The sequence below is a fragment of the Solenopsis invicta genome, chromosome 6 (genome assembly GCF_016802725.1).
Source record: "Solenopsis invicta isolate M01_SB chromosome 6, UNIL_Sinv_3.0, whole genome shotgun sequence".
NCBI lineage: Eukaryota > Metazoa > Arthropoda > Insecta > Hymenoptera > Formicidae > Solenopsis > Solenopsis invicta.
This window is the reverse complement of record NC_052669.1, coordinates 8371022-8389633: the sequence shown is the minus strand read 5'-3', so window position 1 is coordinate 8389633 and position 18612 is coordinate 8371022. Positions and strand designations below refer to the sequence as shown.

Genomic DNA, 18612 nt, shown 5'->3' with positions numbered 1-18612 from the left:
GCGAGTTGAATGAGTACGTAACATTGACTTTTCTTATCATTGACGCACGACGCACGTTGTCACGCAACTAATTTCAGCATCCAATTTATATCATAAATCTATCACTTATATCATGAACCGCGGCAGCCCGACTTAAATGAAAGGAAGTTTATCAACCTAAGAAAGTTTCGATATAACATTGGGGAAAGTCGACTTAACGCTTGCAGGTACAATTTTTCAACGAAAATTTGTTAGCCTAATTATTACAAAAATCTATTTAAACGTGTTTGAGTGTACGCCTATAAAGAATAACAAGTTTTAAAAAAACCTCTCTTCTCGCACTAAAACGTGATGTTAAAAAATAACGACGTGTTCTCCAGTTGTATTGCTTTTATTATCATTCTTCTTTTACGCATATCTGCATCGCACTTAAAATTGTTTCGCCTCCCTAGAAATGAACTATCAAATATTCAGATTTACAATCGCAGTGTGTTGAGCAGTTTTCTTTGTAGGATCAGCTCTACAAAAACGCAAAAGTATCTGATGTACAACCTATTATTATATAGCGATCGTGTACCGGATATTCCGGCTTGTTCTCTCCCTCGCGTGTCGCTCGTTACAATTGCGCGTCGTCGATGATGTCGACAATATAACTAATAAACTTAAGCGCGGCCTCGTCTCAAATAGATCTACTTCTTTTTTTTCTCTTTTGCAAAAAAAGGTGTATCTTTTTGTCTTTAACGGTCATCTCGTGCCAGCTTTGACTTCAGGATTGCCGTTAGTATAATCTCCGAGGAACCTAACAACGAAATATACATATATGTATATGTATATTTATATATATATAATATTATATATGTATATAAACAATAAAATGTGATTCGTATTTTCATCGTGATTTGCTACGTTAAGTGTTTGCAACAATTCTGCCTCATTTTTTTCTCTCTTGCGGATATTGTTACCATCACTTCTACCACAAGAGATCTATCGTTAGCGTATTTGCCAGTTTTGCCACAGTTGCGATTTGAGACAGACCCTTTGTAAAATGATCAATCTCTTTCCCCATGTTCACCTAAAAAGGATAGCGCTAAAGAAAAAAATGCAGTCAGGAACATATGCGGTTATAATGTAACGATGCTGCGAACACTAATCTTTAGGCAATACAAAGATACTTATATCTCGATTGTGTTCGTGGGAAATATTTCCTCAATAATCAGATCTGTAATGCTTTCTTACAACTCGATTTTAAATTTATGACACACACACACACACACACACACACACGCACACACACACACACGCACACACACACGCGCACGCACGCACACATACACGCGCACTCACACGCACGCACGCACACACGCACGCACGCATGCACACACACACGCACTTCTCTCTCTCTCTCTCTCTTCTTCTCTCACATCCATCCCGACGACACACTAACAAGCATTCCGATAAATTATTCTGAATAAATTCAAATAAACGTAATTTTATATATATATGTAGCAAAAAAACACTCGACATCCACAGAGAACTGTAATTTGGAAAAGCTTTCTTTAAATATACGATATTTTTTAGGATTACGATTATATGCCATCGAACAATCTGTACAATCATATTTAGTTTCTTTTCCCTTTTTTACAAAATATTTTGCGTGCGTGACACGCTGTCGCTTAACTTATACGTCCAGTCTTCTTCCACTGTTGCATAGGTTCCTCCCAGTTGCATTAATCGATCAGATATATGCAAAGCGTCATGACTCTCGATGAATTGCAGCGCAAATCCGTTAGAACTTTAGCATATATTTCAAATATGTATATAATATGTATATCATTTTCTCGCACTGCAAACTTTATTTTCATATACCTTTGAAACGATTCTATTATGACGTTTTCTGTAATTCGATAATTTTAAACATTTATTTAATCCGATTATATATTTAAGCTTACGAGCTTGACAAATCTTACCAAAATTTTACGATCATAGTAAAAAGTTCCTCAACTAAAAAAAATTTATTAAATAAAAAAACGTAGAAAGCAAACATCTTCCTTGGCATTTACAATCATACTATTTCAAATATTCGAAAGCCGGCATGATATTTAAATACATGTTGATTAAGTTGAATTGATCACAGCAAAGTGTAGAAAACGATAAGGATGCGCAAGCGCGACAGATCTTGCGCAAGGCGTAGATTACCTTACTTGTGACATCTCGCGCGAGACTACTTGCCGTTTTATTATAAATTATAAATACAAATCGTTAACTTATGGATCAAATAGGGAGAACATTATGATGACTTCTTAATTGATTCGTTACGTCTTATATCGCTTCTTATAAAAGCGGGGCGGTTGTTTTGCTTATCCCTTGTTTTAAAATATAAAAGAAAAAAAAGCCGCGAATATCCTATTGTAACAATAAGCGTTTGCAATTCGCCAAAAATTCCATCTAGATTAAGCGTCACTCGTTTCGCCGATCTCTTACTTCATGCTTTAATACTTGTGAAATTTCACGATTTCGGTAATAATACATAGAAAGTAACATGAAAATAAACACAAGAAAAATATTTCAGGATGTTTGAAAGGCAACTTAGAAATTTTCTTTTTCATTTTTATAGCATAATGTAAAATAAAATAGTATAATTAAATATGCTTTGTTTGAAAACACAAAGAAATTTAATAGAACCTTGTTCACTTCAATTAAATAAACTCATTCCATATTAAAATTTGAATAAAATATTCTGTTGATTTTAAATGTAAATTAAAAAACTTGTCTTTGAATTGTTCCTTTTTTTAATAACAAATCTACATTTCAAACATCTTGCAAATACGATATAAAAGAGGAGCGATTCTTTGTTAATGTGTCACACTAATGATTACATCATGCATAACATAATACGGTATCTCTTAAGAGATGTACGGATTACATACAACTTCTATATACGATAGGGTATGAGCCGGAATTTTTAAGTCTCAGTTTCCTAATAAAATTAAAAAAAAAGAAAGAAATAGTTTATTAGAGATAATTATATCAGACAATAATATTAGATACAATATACGTGCATTTTGTAATCAAATGTTTTCGGAGTCTAGGCGAAAATCCGTACTGAGTGACGCCAAAATAAGCTATCGGGCCATTACGTAAAATCTTTACAAATTCGAATAGAGGAACTATATCGTCGCTCTTCCATGATGCATAAAATAGCACTGCACACTTCACGATAGTCTCTTAATCCATCGTATACCAAACATGCGGCTCTACCTTCCGATGTCGGTCTTGCAATATTAAAATCGCGTATTTAATCTGGCTGAAGAAACGAATATATGAACGCATTTTTCCAACCTTCAATATATCAGACGTCGTTCTCTTACTATACAGAATTGTATAAATTATTATGAGTGGCTGCCTAATTTAATTTCTTCAATGTGGTGGAAATTTAATTGTAAATCTTAATGGCCTTTTCGAGGTAGTTGATACGAGAGCGCTTTGGCGCTTTGTTGACATGTTCCAGGCCAAGCCAAGGCCTGTGTGGTGATGTGCCTGCGTTTAAAAATGGATAGACTACAAAATGTATTCTTCATTAGCATCGTATCGACAATGCACTATACATTAAACATAGTGACTGCGCGATTCGACACTTGCCTTTACTGGTATACACTTTCGAAAAGATAATATAAATGCTTTCTTTATACTTACTCTGACCGGTGAATCTGGGAAGGAAATCCTCGAGTTTGATACAAGAGTCCGGCGAGTCGATAATGAATTGTGGCTTGCCCATAGTCACCACCGCGAACTTAAACTTCAAAGTTTTTTTATGAATTCTCATAAAAAATCAAAAAAATAAGCTAAGGATACTTACCTTTTCAAATTCTTTCTCCTGAACTCCTAATTTTTTTAACAACCTGTCCTTCATCTTGGGAAAAGGTTCACCCTATAAATACAACAATTATCGATGCATTATGTGTGGCATTATGCATTGATTTAAATTCGAGACATCACTCACATGCTTGATCTTGAAGAAGAAGGGTATACCAAACGTTGAGAAAACCTCTTTGTGAAAATGCGCAACAGGAACTAGCATTTCGCCCTCCGCTAGATTCACTTCATCAACTGGTATTTCTTCTATCCTATACAACTTGGTGCCTGATGTGTTTAAGTGATCTAAGGGTGTGTCGTCCCCGGGGCCGGGTGACAATTTGTTGCAAGTCATTTCTAATATCCTCAGTTTTCCCGATCCATTTTCCGACAGTTCTACCTGCTTCTTAGCCTCCTCAAGTAAATTAGCAACGGTGCCGTTTTTATTTGGATAAAGAATCATCTCCTTCTCCTCTTTAAGCGATGGTCCTACCCATATGCATTTGAACTGTTTCTTGTTTTCTAGCTCGTTCACTCTAATACTGAGCTGTTGATAAAATAACTTCTTTACTTTCGTTTTGCAATACGCAACCAATTCCTTAAGCGTACCGTCGAATGTACACTTTAAAGGATGGCCAGGAGAATCTTTGTAACTGCAAAGAAAAAATGTCAGAATAAAGCCATCTTCCAAAAAAACAAAAAAAAAAAAAACATTGAATCAAAATCTTGTTCAGAACAATTCAATTATTTTCAATATGTCACATCATTGGTCTGAAAAGAAAAGTAGAAATATGAATTCTTACTTTTGACATTTAAAGAATTGTAAAAGGTATGGATCGGTGCCGACTCGTTGCGCTACAGCTTTTGCCATTTGATCATATGTCATTCTTAACGAAAGTTCCATTGTAAAACCTGGATCGTTCGGAATCAATTTATCACAAAATGTTACTTCCACCCTATAGAATAGATCTCTGAAATACAAATCGCATTAGATTAACAAATGTGCCGTAATATTGTAGTTATATTCAAAAACATAATACTTAAAATACAATAAAAGACAGACATCAGTGTCTCTGGATTATTCACTACTTACTTGAAATATTCTCGACACGTTGGGAGTTCATACATTTCATTGTCTCCTTCCTTTTGAAATACAATGATGTCACCATCCATTAATTCTTCCAAAACTTTTTCCAAAGGCTCCGATAGATTATCTATTTTCTCAACTAAATTTGGTTTAATTTCCTCATATAAAGCAAGCTCTGTATCTGGTGGGAATCCGGCGCGTTCGTTTAAAATTGGTATGAGCTCCTCTGTAAAGTTTATTATATGTTTTTCAAATAAAACATTGAAAATATATAGATATAGTCTAATATTTGTCTTTGAAACTATAAAATTATAAAAAATAAGCAATATATATAGAAATTTATAGAAAAATAAAAGAAAAGAATATTTGTTGTAAATGTGATTAATAAATCGCATAAATTTTCCAAAACTTTTTGACAACTATCAATCGTCAGTGATTCTTGTAACACACACACACACACACACACACACACACACACACACACACACACACACACACACACACGCACGCACGCACACGTACGCACATGCACACGCACACGCACACACACACACACACACACACACACACACACACACACACACACACACACACACACACAAAGATTTTACATCACTGACGATTGAGTTTTTAAAAAATTTTGAAAAATTTATGTGATTTATTAATTATAACATATTTTTTTCTTCTATTTTTTCATAAATTTTTTAATACCATACACTTTTAAACTTTTTTAAAGTAAAAAAAAGACATTATTAAGAATTTGTACATACAAAGTTTGATATCACTGCAAAAAGTTACACCATCTTAAAAAAATTTTTTTAAGCTTAAACGGCCCTTAGATGCTCAATATTATGCAGAATTATTTATTAATCGTTTAAAAGTTATATTGTGTTTGCTTTGTATTTGTTTAGAAGAATATTGAAGAATATGTTATTAAGTGTCATTCTATAAAAAATCTATTTTAAAATACATTTTTGTTCATTTTTGTCATATAACATTTCATAAAGTTACAACGTTTCAAAATAAAAGATTTGAAAAAATACTAATTTTTATGTAATTTAGAAATAAAAGATCGTAGAAACGAAATTAAAAAAACCATATTTAAAATCTTTCTTTCCTTTTTAAATGCATTCTTAAAAATTTCTTTACAATTTTTTTCATCACAAAATATGAAAAAAATACACTTCTAAACTCTTAATGGTAGCATATATGTATGAAAATTTCAACTTACGGACTTTAGCTACGACAGGCATATAATGATGACCGCAGTAATGAATTTTCTTATTTTTTGGATCGTAGAGTTTAAAAAAGAGCAAAACATCGGTGTCCTTATCGAAAGGCGGTAACGCTGTCATGTCAGAATCTGGAGGTACAAGTTCAACAAATACGTTCCACGGGTTGTGATTTTCCGCACAGTCGATGATGGGCTTTTGAAGATCAGCATCTGGTTCGATTAGCGTAGGTCTACAGGTTTGATTTGAACGTGTACTGAAGGGCCAAATGCGAATCTGTTCTATAGGATATTTCTGTAGAATAAATTTAACAAATTTAAATATCTTTATTACTTTCATACCATAAATTCTGAAATATTGAAAATAAGAGCTGTTTTCAATTTTTTATCGTATGATACTATTTCGCTATATTATTTCACAAAGAAATATAGTATTTTCTCTATTATTTCCTGTTTATATACAAACAGGAAATGTCAACGTAATTTTTTCAAATTTTATTACCTACCGTGATGAAAATACAGTCTAATAAACCATCGTATGGTCCACAATTGCACGTAAAATTAATGATATTAGAAATTACATCAGTCTCGATTTACTTTGTAAATAAATCCTGATGTACTTATATTCATTAGCCTTTAAATAATGTTAAGGCGTTTCGAAAGAAGTACCGAACATTTATCTTTATTAAATACACTTACCAGACTATCGCTCAGTAGCTCGAGAAACTCGTGCACAGTCGCCTGCTTACGTACGCGAAAAACACGATATAAAGTGTGCTCTGGGTCGTAGAGATCATTCCCTTGGTGACCGTCAAAGCTATCCTCGAGAAGGACATTGACGGTCATGTACAAGTATGCTTCCGTTCTCTCCTTTCTTCTTATTTGTTCCAGCCTCTTCTCCTCTTGCAGCCTCTCCACCAGCTAGACCAACAAAATTAAAATTATCCACGTGTGTACTCATTTCGTTTTCTCATTAATCATTTTTCCTCGACTATCTTTTCAAAATTTATGTGATCCGATTTTTCTTTTTCTTTTTAGAAAAAGATTATTTTTTTCGATATCATGCTTTTGAGATTCGAGAACAGGTCGTATTCGAAACATCAAAAGAATGACGGTACATTTTTTCATTTTTGTAATTTTAATTTTGTTCATCTGCCGCTATATCGACTACCAAGTCAAACAATTACATAATGAAAATTATTTGGCGGTGAGTGATGGTGAATTCCCTTAGAGTTATCTCTTCCTGGCTAATAAATATAAGCACACAGTAAGTATTAGTAATTAAAAATAATAAATTAGTGATAGAAGTGTGTGTGTGTGTGTGTGTGTGTGTGTGTGTGATGTACAAATATACGTAAATATGTAAATTTCATAATAATCTTACTTTAATTATATATTGTCTCAAGAATAACCAAAATAAATAATCGTCTGAATATCAAAATAATTAATAATCTTAACGAAACGACGAAGTAACCTTAACCATTGTACATGCACATATAAAATACATGTCTATTAAAACATTATGACCACCACCCATGCCAAATAATTATAACAATGTAATGTGTAACTATAGTAGTGTGGAGATGCCTTGTAACTTGGATATTTATTACTTGAATTATATAATATGCGGTAAAAATAAATAAAATTAACGCGGTTGCCGCCTGTGAAATTTTCTAGTATTCAACAATTTATTCGTTATCCTTTTTTTTTCTTTATTTTTATATATAAAATAGTGATATAGCATTTAAAGGTATCTCACGATTAAAGCTATTATAAAGTATTTACTCTATCGATGATATTTTAGCGTTCTTTCATCTCTTTCTCGCTCTCCCCCTCTCTCTCTCTCTCTCTACTTATTCATATATAACAACAAATAAATAGATAGTATCTGTCTCAATGATCATAATTACTATTAACATGAAGAGAATTTAATGAATCAACGACTTGCTTAAGTGATTGCATTCTCTGTCGAGACACAAAGTTCTTACTTTACTCATTATTGTATCGACTTTAAATATTAGTTGATGAAAACTGCGAGGGTGAGTAATATAAATCACATTACGTCTCACTCACTAAACAATCCAGTTATATAGCAAACACGCTAAAGAAGACATTTCAAGGAAGCTGATGTTTCTGACACAAGTACTACTTATCGATTTTTTTTCTTTTTCTCGTATGTATTGCAAGAGCTAGCAGAACTTGTCAGCTCAAATCGATATTTTCACTAATAACTGTGTTCTTTTTTTTTCTTTTTTCCTAATTCTCTTACACAATTATTCACACATATCCAATCCTTTCTTGAGATATGTTTGTTCATTTTTCATTCATGATTTTGGTAAACTACGATACAATGATTAAATTTGTTATATAGTATTATACAATGTTTGTTACAATAAACATTCCCAAAATAATCCTAAGATTCATCACGATATTGGTCTGACGAGCAGACCTCAAATTTATCCAATTCTGGATAAATATTTTCGACAAAAATGACAAAAATGCAACACGCACATTAATCATCGATTTTTTTTCTTTAATTCCTTGTGTTATTTATAAAATTATAAGTCAAGATAAGAATAAATAAAAAAATCACATGGTTCTTATATATGCCTCAAGCGTCCGTACTGAAAAAATCCTCTATCAAAAATCCTGTTCTTGTGTCGATATATAAAACAAATCTCTATATAACACGAGTTATAGAGTTCCATTAATCTATATGTAATTAATTACATTAATCATCCTTTGGATCTTTCCCGATATTAACTGACTTATATTTACGTCAAAGGATATTCGAATTTAATATATTAAAAAATCATTTCTGATAATGTGCTTCTTTCAATTATTTTATATCAAGTATTACAGTAATGTGAATGCAACATTGTATCTAAAAATGGATATAATTTATATATAATATTAAAATGTTTACCGAAATTACAGCCCAAAATTGTTATCAATGTAAATCTCAATTTAAAAACTTCAAGAAAAAGTTAATAACAATTGCTCCAAAATAATAGAATATTTTCGTTAAACAAACTTTCTAATTTGTACACACATATACAATCTCAAAAATTAAACTATCAATATGTGTGGTAGCCAAAATATCGTAACGAGAGCAGAAAATCGTCTCGGTTCTTTTTTTCTCGTATGTATATATAATTACAATGTATGATGTGCGAGTCTGACAATTCTATACTATGAACAAGCTTCAGAGTAGCTCAATATAACATCGAAACTTCAGGAAGAATTTGATCAAAAAGCAACGTAAGCAATTTACAATTTCTTACACCTATTTTTTCATCGGGCATTTGTCGGTTAAAAATCATGAATATAGAGATTTGGATTTCGAGGATTTTGAGTGCACGGACGAAGAGTCGCCGTCTCTGTATGAGAGTCTTTAATCGAGTCAGTCGTGTCTTTGTCACGTTCAAGGTCGCTCAACTCCTGGGAAAGTTCTCTTTGAAGGACGTTTCTGACCTCTTGAGGTATATCCTCTTCCTTGACCTCTTGCAAGACATTTTCCAGCTCAGAATTTCTTATGTAAACCAACATATAAGCGTTAGTGCAATGTTTCACAGCCATAGACATGTCCTCGTCTTGACCACCGTAGTTGTGTTCGATAGCTTCCTGCTTTGTACATCGTGAGACAACGTCGTCGTCGAACTTACACCACTGCCACAGAACAGATCAAAGAGTTTCAGGAAGATGTTGCAACATATTAACATTATGTTTAAATCATAATTTTTGTTGAAATACACAAAGGAAATAATACATGATTATCTAACATAATTGAAAGTATATTATTTTTTGAATTCTATTATAAAATAAATACGAAAATAATATATACATATACACATATACGGGATTAAGAATAAATTAGTTGGAAAAGATAAAATTTATGATAATTATTATACATGTGTATAGTCGTGAATTATGAATAAAGTATTTTAATAAAAAATTTATAAATTAACATGTACTAAATTTATAATAGACAATATTAAATATTATCCAACAACAAAAATGTAAAGAGACCAATAAACGAGTACATTGGAAATTATTTACATTATTATTCACATGAGCCAAATGAAAATTCAATTCATTAAAATCTTAATATTAAATATTTTACTTACCTTACCATCACCAGCGGGATTAATAAATACAACATAATGTCCTCCGTGATTATCACCACTATGAACCAGAACAGCATGTAAAGTGTAATCAGCACTTGTTGTTTCTTTGTTTTGCAAGTATTTGCCAAGACTAATTTTTTCGTAAAATTCAAACCTTTAAAAGTAAAAAAAAATTATACAATTATTTATTTTAGAACGTAAAATCAAATTTATATTTGTATCTTTATATTGTATTTCTTACATAAAACAATCATATTATGATTATTGTAACTAAAAATAAGCAAGTTACCAGATTTCTTACCTGTCGTTAAATTTGACTGAACAATCCGTGACAGGGTCATATTGAAAGCGCATTAAGTGTAAGTGTAAAACTGGTGGAAATGAAGAAAAGATGACGCCCTTTTCCGCTTCCTGCAATCCGTGTTCACCCGCGTCGTACTTATTATCACCATCGAGGCTTTCTGTACTCACATAATCGCTAAAAGACTCGTAAACTGTGAAATACAAAAATAGTATTAGTTTCTTATTATTTAAATGACATAAAAACACAATGATATTTATTCCGATACTTACTGTTCTTTTTGCCCTTTATATTTAACTGTATGTCATAAAATGTTTCAACTCTTGTGGATTTGTAGTCTATGTTTTTACACTTGATAAAAGAAACCATTTTTCCCTCGAACAATTTTGGCACTGTACCTTCCACGCATGTTCCTTTCATTTTGCTCTCTAATTTGTCTAACAGCTAAATTTTCACAAGATTAGTTTATATGTATACATACATACATATGCATATACATACATATATGTGTGTGTGTGTGTGTGTGTGTGTGTGTGTGTGTTAGGATGATCTAAAAAAACCGACTATTTTTTTCTTTATGAGCTTCACCGGAAATTGAAAGTATATGTTGCAAAAGTAAATTATGTTTTTTGTTCAGATTTTTTAAAAATATTTTAGAGGTCGCTGTAGTCGTTTAAACACAAAAATCGACGTAACATAATATTTTAATTTTTTTTTAATCATATTGAGACATATCCTGTTGAGTTAATCATTGAGATATTGTTGCCAGGAATCAAATATATAAACTTGAATTTTTGTAGCCAAAAAATACTAACAGTAAGTCATTTATTTAATTCTTCAAAACTCGAATTTTTACAAAAATAAACATTTAAAGGCTTAAAAAATCTATTTTGACCAATCGCAGTCGAAAATCGTTTGTGGTATCCTTGTTCAGTGGAGAATATATTATGATATACAGAAATTTTAACATTTATTGATAGATAGCGCGACAGTCATAAAATGCTTAAAAAATGTGATTTTTCTTAAGCCTGACCCTCATACTTAACACTAGATTTAATTTTTTCTTAACAAATTTTTGTTAAAAAAAGTTTTTATATAAAATATACTTTTATAAAAAATACATTTTATAAAAGTTTTTATAAAAAGTATTTCTATAAAAATTTTTTAAAATATTTTTACAAAATATTTTTATAAAATATATTTTTTATGAAAGTATATTTTATATAAAAATATTTTTCTTTAATGAAAATTTGTCACAAAAATTAAATCTAGTGTTAGTATGAAGGCTTAGTTAAAAAAAATTGCATTTTTTAAGCATTTTATGACTGCAGAGCTATCTACCAATAAATGTTAAAGTTTCTGTATATCATAATATATACTACATTGTGTGTGTGTGTGTGTGTGTGTGTGTGTGTGTGTGTGTGTGCGCGTGTGTGTGTGAACAAGGAAACCGATGCCACAAACGATTTTCGACTGCGATTGGTCAAAATAGATTTTTTAAGCCTTTAAATGTTCATTTTTGTAAAAATTTGAGTTTTAAAGAATTAAATAAATGACTTACTGTCAGTATTTTTGGCTACAAAAATTCAAGTTTATATATTTGATTCCTGGCAACAATATCTCAATGATCAATTCAACAGGATATGCCTCAATGTGATTTCAAAAAATTAAAATATTATGTTACGTCGATTTTCGTGTTTAAACGACTACAGCGACCTCTAAAACATTTTTTAAAAATCTGAACAAAAAACGAAATTTACTTTTGCAACATATACTTTCGATTTTCGGTGAAGCAGATAAAAAAAAATAGTCTGTTTTTTGGACCACCCTAATATGTATGTATGTATGTATGTGTGTGTGTATGTATATGTATGTGTGTGTGTGTGTGTGTGTGTCGTAGGCAAATAGCAATTTTAGGAACTGACTAGGCAAATAGCATTTGCCTGGTCAAATAACTTAAAATTAAAAACACAAAATACCTGCTTTAAAAATCCAATAATTATATAATTTTTGTCTTTTTCAAGCAGGCAGTTCTGTATTTAAAGTAGAAAATTAAAAACACAAAAATTATGTAATTTATTCTAACCTAACCTAACCTAACCAGGCAAATGCTATTTGCCTAGTCAGTTACTATTTTCCTAAAATTGCTATTTGCCTGCGACATATATATATATATATATATATATATATGTGTGTGTGCGTGTAATATATATATATATATATATATATATATATATATATATATATATATATATATATATATATATATATGCATATATATACGCATACATATTAAAAATTCAATAACATAATAGGTAAGTTTATGCAATAAAACACTATATTTACCACTCGTAGAAATTCTTGCACATCATGCTGCATGAAAGAATCCAGCGTCTCCCAACCAAAGCTTTTAGTTAGTTTCTTTGTACCGACAGGCTTGTCGGAAAACTGTAACTCATGAAAAACCCTTTGCAAGGCTAGCGCAACACTCTTACTCGAATCATCGCTCTCTGTTGGCATTTTGTATACTGCCTTTCGCAACTAAAGAGAAAACAAAAATAAATTAATAAAAGAAATATAAGATTATTCATTACATGTCACACAAATGTTTTTACTAACCTGATTTGTAAAATAAAGAGTTTGCAATAAAGAATTCATATAACATGTAGCACCCTGATTTTTCAAGCCTACGTATCCTGTATGTTTTTTACTGTCCCAACTAACTCCGTGAGGTGCATCAGCCACTACATGAACCTAAATTAGAAGAAACATCACAAAAATTCAACATAAATATGAATCCTATAAAATTAGTAGTATTTTTTAACACATTAATTATCATGTCATTCACATATAAATGTCATTAAATTTCAAGAACAATTTTAAACAAAATCATTTTTTTATAGATTAAAAATTTTAGAAGAATAACATTTTAACTGAAAATAATTTTATTATGGCAAAAAAACTTCCTAATTTTTTTGTGAAATGGAGCATCTTCCTATATTTGACAGCCTAAGTAGAAATTCTATTCAAAAAGATATCATATTAACAAAATAAAATAAAGATATATTTGAATTTTAAAGATATGTTTATAAATTGCATAAATTGTATAATCATAGTTATAAAATTCTATTGCAAAAAATTACAGTATTTCAAAAATAACTAGAATAATAAATAGACACAATAGAATAAGAAATACTGAAAAAAATCACAGCGTTGGTTAAGATATCAATTAATAAAAGTAAGTTACAAACCTCGAGTGTAATTGAATCATCTTTTATGAAACCTCTGTCTGGATCCAAAACATCTTGCCATGTCATAAAATGACTAAAGCCCCAATCATTCTCTTTACTATAGAACAGGTGTTGAATTTCTATAAAAATATGATACATTATTGTAAAAAAATGTATACGGCTTCATTCTCAAATTGGAATTAAAATTTCAGTCAATATATACTGAATAAATGATTTAAAGAAATACGAAATCATATTTACTTCTGCTAAATGGTTCTTGTCCTTTACAAGAAAGAAGACGCAGCTCAGCAACAGCGTAACAACTCCACGATGTGGAGTCACTCTCTCCATTACACTGAAGGAAAAATCCAAGAGATTTTTGTGGCTGTCTCTCCTGTGTTTGACTCGACCGTGGCATCACCATTATTTTCCATGGTAAATTGCGAACGTAACATGCAGGAGACAATTGTGAGTCCTTCATCTTAGATATATTTTCAACAGTATATCGAAAAGTAGCTTCGGATCTGGCCTCATCTAGTATACACAAAAGGAGAAATATAGGGCTTACAAAATAAATGATAGATAAAAAAAATAAATACATAAAAATAATTGTCAAATAAACAAAAATAAAATTAAGGTTATTTAAGAATCATACAAAATTATTTAAATTTTTCTGTATGAGTAAAAACAAAAAAATGTTATATTTTTAAACTAGTTATAAAAACAAAAATATTAAGTGCACATATATTGCAAGATTATCCTTTTAAATTATAAAGTAACTTAAACAAAGAATATGGCATGTAACAGAATCATCATACCTTCCTCCATTTCTTGATCCTGAACTATACATGCTAATTCTGGTTCACCATTTATAGGACGGTTGTCAGTTCCGTCTCCCCCACCATCATTTGGGGTTTCTACAAAAGTTAATATTTTTTTTTTAATAGTAAAACACAAATCTAATAAATATTTCAAAATAGAAAAAAATTGCCATACAAAATAATAAAAAATAATAAAAAGTTAACCTTACATTTCACAATATACTTGATGAACAATAAATGCCTTTGTAATTTTATTAATTAATGTGCAACATATGTATGTCACATTTTTATATATTGATTTTTATATATTAAATTATATGTTAAAAATCTAAATATATTTTTGTACAAATAACTATAACGTACAGGTTAATATTAACACACAGAATAATTTGTTTACCTAAAGCAACATGACAATTTGAAAAAATCCTTTTTATAAGTACATCAAAATTGCAATATATAGACCGACACTTCATGTGGAATGTTTCAATTGCAAATAATGATTACAGATAGGAAAAAGAAACAAAAAGAAAACAATCGAATTGACTACCAGATCAGGGTTATGAAGTTATAGGTTAACATTCACACTACACAGCCGCACTAAATACATGTTTGTTTCTCTCTTAAAGTCACATTATGTAAAAAATGCAGAAAGAAACGCCAATTTGTATATGTATATACTATGGAAAAGGCTAATCAAATAGCAACCATCCGTTCAGCAGTCATACGCAGGACAATAATCTTTATCAGCAGTGATTACATTTATATATCCACGAATATTTCTGATAATGGAACTATGACGTAATATCTCGTTCTATATTATCTATCTACAATCAGATATATTCAATTTGCTACAATGCGCGCCATTTTCAAGATTTGTATTTGTTGTGATATTTCACATTTTGTAAGAAATATTTTACTCCATTTCTTACAAATAGAACAAAATAAGAAAATTCAAGAATGAGTGTAACATAAAACAAATAATATATTTTTGTGTAAAGACATTAGTATTTAGCATAGATCACAATTTGACAATAAAAAAATAATAATTTATAAATGTTGCAAAATTTTTTCTAGCAACTATTAAAAAGAACTTTTATATATAAAATTATTTATCTAATATTTACCTAAAAGAATATAAAATACATAATATATTATTTATAATTTATACACATAAATATATTTATATACATATACTTCCTAATATTTTATGTTAATAGAACAAATTTCGATTTTATATACAAAAAGTCCAAGTAGAACAGAAATTTGATGAATCGCTGGTGGCGCTAATTAACATTGCGGAAAGTCAATCGCGAGTGCCCGATATCAAGCGACCGTGCTAGCAGAAGCAACGGTAACGTGAAATGAATCGCTCGCTAGATCGCTCGTTCCGTGCAGCGATCTTACGGATGCATGGAAAAGTTCACACCGTGTCTTTTTCTAAATATAAAAACGATTTCGCAAACACGCTTACCGTCGGGTGGAAAAAAGGAAAGAAAACTCGAGGAAGTTCGCGAGAAGCGCCGACAAAGAGAGCCCCTCTCTCTTTCTCTCTCTCATTGAAGCACTCGTACTTATGTTCGCAGCAAGACGAGATGTGTGTGTGTGTGTGTGTGTGTGCGCGCGCGCGCGCGCGCGCGTGTAGTGTGTGTGTACTCATACATAATACACACACACACACACACACACCGCGCGCGCGCGCGCGTGCGTGCACACACGTGTACGTATATAATTTAATAGAGAATACATATGTATGTGTGTGTATAAAATACAACAGTTAAATAGATAAAACGATAGATGAATAAATATGCAAGATAGATCGAGTGGAGCACTCACCCTCCTGCGTGTCCATCTCTTCGACCTCGTTAACTTGAACGGGTGCGAGACTGAGTTGCTTGAGGTTCTCCTGGTCGTTTACGTGGTTCATCGCGAAGCCGATGTTGATGGTCGTCTTGATGGCGCCGGGTACCTCGGTGACGGCCTCCGCCGTCGAGGTTACGTTGTCCGCCTTGATCAACGCCTGCTGCTGTTGCTGCTGCTGATCGTTCTCCGCGGCTAGCTGCGCGGTCGCGAACGGTACGCGATTCCGGTTAGGAGGAGTCACCGTCGTTTTACCGACCGCTTTCTTGACTTGTACCGTGGCCGACGGTGTTCGATCCTCCTTCTCCTCCTCCTGCTGCTGCTGCTGCTGTTGTTGTTGCTGCTGCTGTTGCGGCGACGACGGCGGTGATGGCGATTGCCGTTGCTGATAATGCGATTGTTGCAACTGCTGTCGTTGTTGCTGCTGCTGCTGCTGCTGTTGGTACTGCTGCGGCTGTTCCGTTCCCACGATCACCCGGTTAGTATCGAAGCCTACGTCGCTACCGGGACTCGACAGCGACGTCGCTTTACCGCACTCCGACGATAGATGTTTGCTCGCAGTTCGCCCAATTTCTGCGGCCATCAAGTGCCCCCACTCGCACGGGGGACGCCCACAACATATATTCCACCTTCGTGTTATTAAAATGCTAGGTACGCGACTCCGAGTACCCGCTGTCCATTCGTGTAACACGTACGTCCCTTTTTCACGCACCTCCGAGTGTCGCCACGGCTACAATCGTGGCTATCTTCGCGGTGGCGGCGGCGGCGGTGGTGGTGGTGATGGTGGTGGCGGTGGCGGCGACGATGATGGAGGTAGCGGTAGCGACCACGACGGCGACGTCGTCCGTGACGATGTTTGCGGTGGCTGTGCTGCTGCCACTACTCCTCGGTATGTCGGTGGTGGCGACGATAGTGTTAGTGGCGGCGGTGGCGGCAGCGATGGCAAGCGGCAAGCGACGGCCGTCTCGCCTCTCGTTCCGGCACGGCGCCTCGCGCACCGACCTCCTCCCCCCCTCCCGCGCACGACCGATCCGTGAAAAAACTCTTTCCGCTGCGCGCTTTACCGGCGCTCAGCGACGACGACCAGCGCGACCACCGAATACGTCCACGACTACGCGCAAAGACGACGATCGCGCACGACGTTGACAACGTTATTTCGTTACTCTCACTTGGCGTTCTTCTCTCCCTTCCTCCCACTCTTTCTCTTTCTCTCTCTCTTTCTGTTCTCTTAGCTACTCGCCGCCACACGGATCTCGATCGGGCTTACTCTGATTCTCGATCGACTCGACTGCGACTTCCGGCTGCGAGCGAACCCACCTGTGCCGTTGTCTACGTAGCGGGTCCTCTTCCCTTCCTCACTACAACTCTTTCTCTCTCTCTCTCTCTTCTTCCAGCTCGTGGAGCTGGACGTTACTCGCGAACAGCACGAACGAATACGCGCGGGCCGATCCCGTACGTCGCGATCGTCGCTCACGGATCCTCTCTCTGTCACGCGAAAATAAACAAAATGGCGGCGAGTGCGGCGGCTCGGCTGCGCGGTTGCGCTCGTTTCAGCGCGGTTTCGCGCACGTATACACACATATGCACGGCACGCCAAAGCTACGCGCGCGCGATACGTCCTCCGAATACGGCATCATCCGCGAACAAGCTGAATTCGTATAGATCGTCTACTGAGTCTACTCGATTGCGTTACACTCGCGGCGGCGGGCCAAGCGGAGCCGAGATGGTTGAAATAATCTCGACGCTCAAGATAACTTTTAAACTTCCATTCTTCCGTCTATAATATCTATTTCTACCAGGTCACAGATGAAAAGATAAAAGCTCGTACACAGATAAAACCCAAGATTCCGACCACGTCGTCAAGTCGCATTGTAGATTGCGTTATTATTGCTTCTTTTCTTTTATCGATTTTGATAGAACTGCACCCGAGTCAAGATACAGGCTGTGTTCCAAAATTCATTGCCAACGCTATAATTTACGTTACATGCATTATAGATTTTCAGTGCTGGCAATTTTGGCACACAGCAATAATAATAAAGTCTGTTCTTTTTAATAAACCTTTCGGCATGACTCATCTTTTCGCTTTTTCTCTTCAACGTGAAAGAAAAGAGAAACAGTGAACTGTAT

The 18612-nt window shown here is 33.7% G+C and overlaps 1 protein-coding gene across 4 annotated transcripts; it reads right to left on the bottom strand.

Moving 5' to 3' along the window:
• Positions 1-354: 354 nt before the first annotated feature.
• LOC105196644 (ubiquitin carboxyl-terminal hydrolase 7) lies at positions 355-17109 on the bottom strand. Of its 4 annotated transcripts, none has more exons than XM_039451206.1 (18): positions 16462-17109; positions 14626-14724; positions 14069-14341; positions 13829-13947; positions 13197-13331; positions 12924-13118; positions 10850-11021; positions 10578-10770; positions 10277-10430; positions 9624-9818; positions 6849-7070; positions 6150-6444; positions 4925-5144; positions 4635-4802; positions 3980-4484; positions 3836-3907; positions 3673-3769; positions 355-3537 (listed from the first exon to the last, which is right to left on the bottom strand). In XM_039451206.1, exons 1-18 carry the CDS (start codon positions 17066-17068, stop codon positions 3413-3415), a joined length of 3846 nt encoding a protein of 1281 aa, XP_039307140.1. In that variant the 5' UTR covers positions 17069-17109; the 3' UTR covers positions 355-3412. The 4 variants fall into 4 exon arrangements, with proteins under 4 accessions (XP_039307140.1, XP_025990819.1, XP_039307139.1 ...); XM_026135034.2 differs by having other exon boundaries at positions 355-3516; XM_039451205.1 differs by having other exon boundaries at positions 3673-3775; positions 16462-17068.
• Between the last annotated feature and the right edge of the window lie 1503 nt (positions 17110-18612).

Coding starts and splice junctions, on each gene's coding strand:
- LOC105196644 (XM_039451205.1), bottom strand. CDS start 17,068: ATGGCCGCAGAAATTGGGCGAACTGCGAGCAAACATCTATCGTCGGAG. Junction 14,342..14,625: donor GGATCAAGAAATGGAGGAAG/GTATGATGATTC, acceptor TGTGTATACTAG/ATGAGGCCAGATCCGAAGCT. Junction 6,445..6,848: donor AGCTACTGAGCGATAGTCTG/GTAAGTGTATTT, acceptor TTTATTCTACAG/AAATATCCTATAGAACAGAT.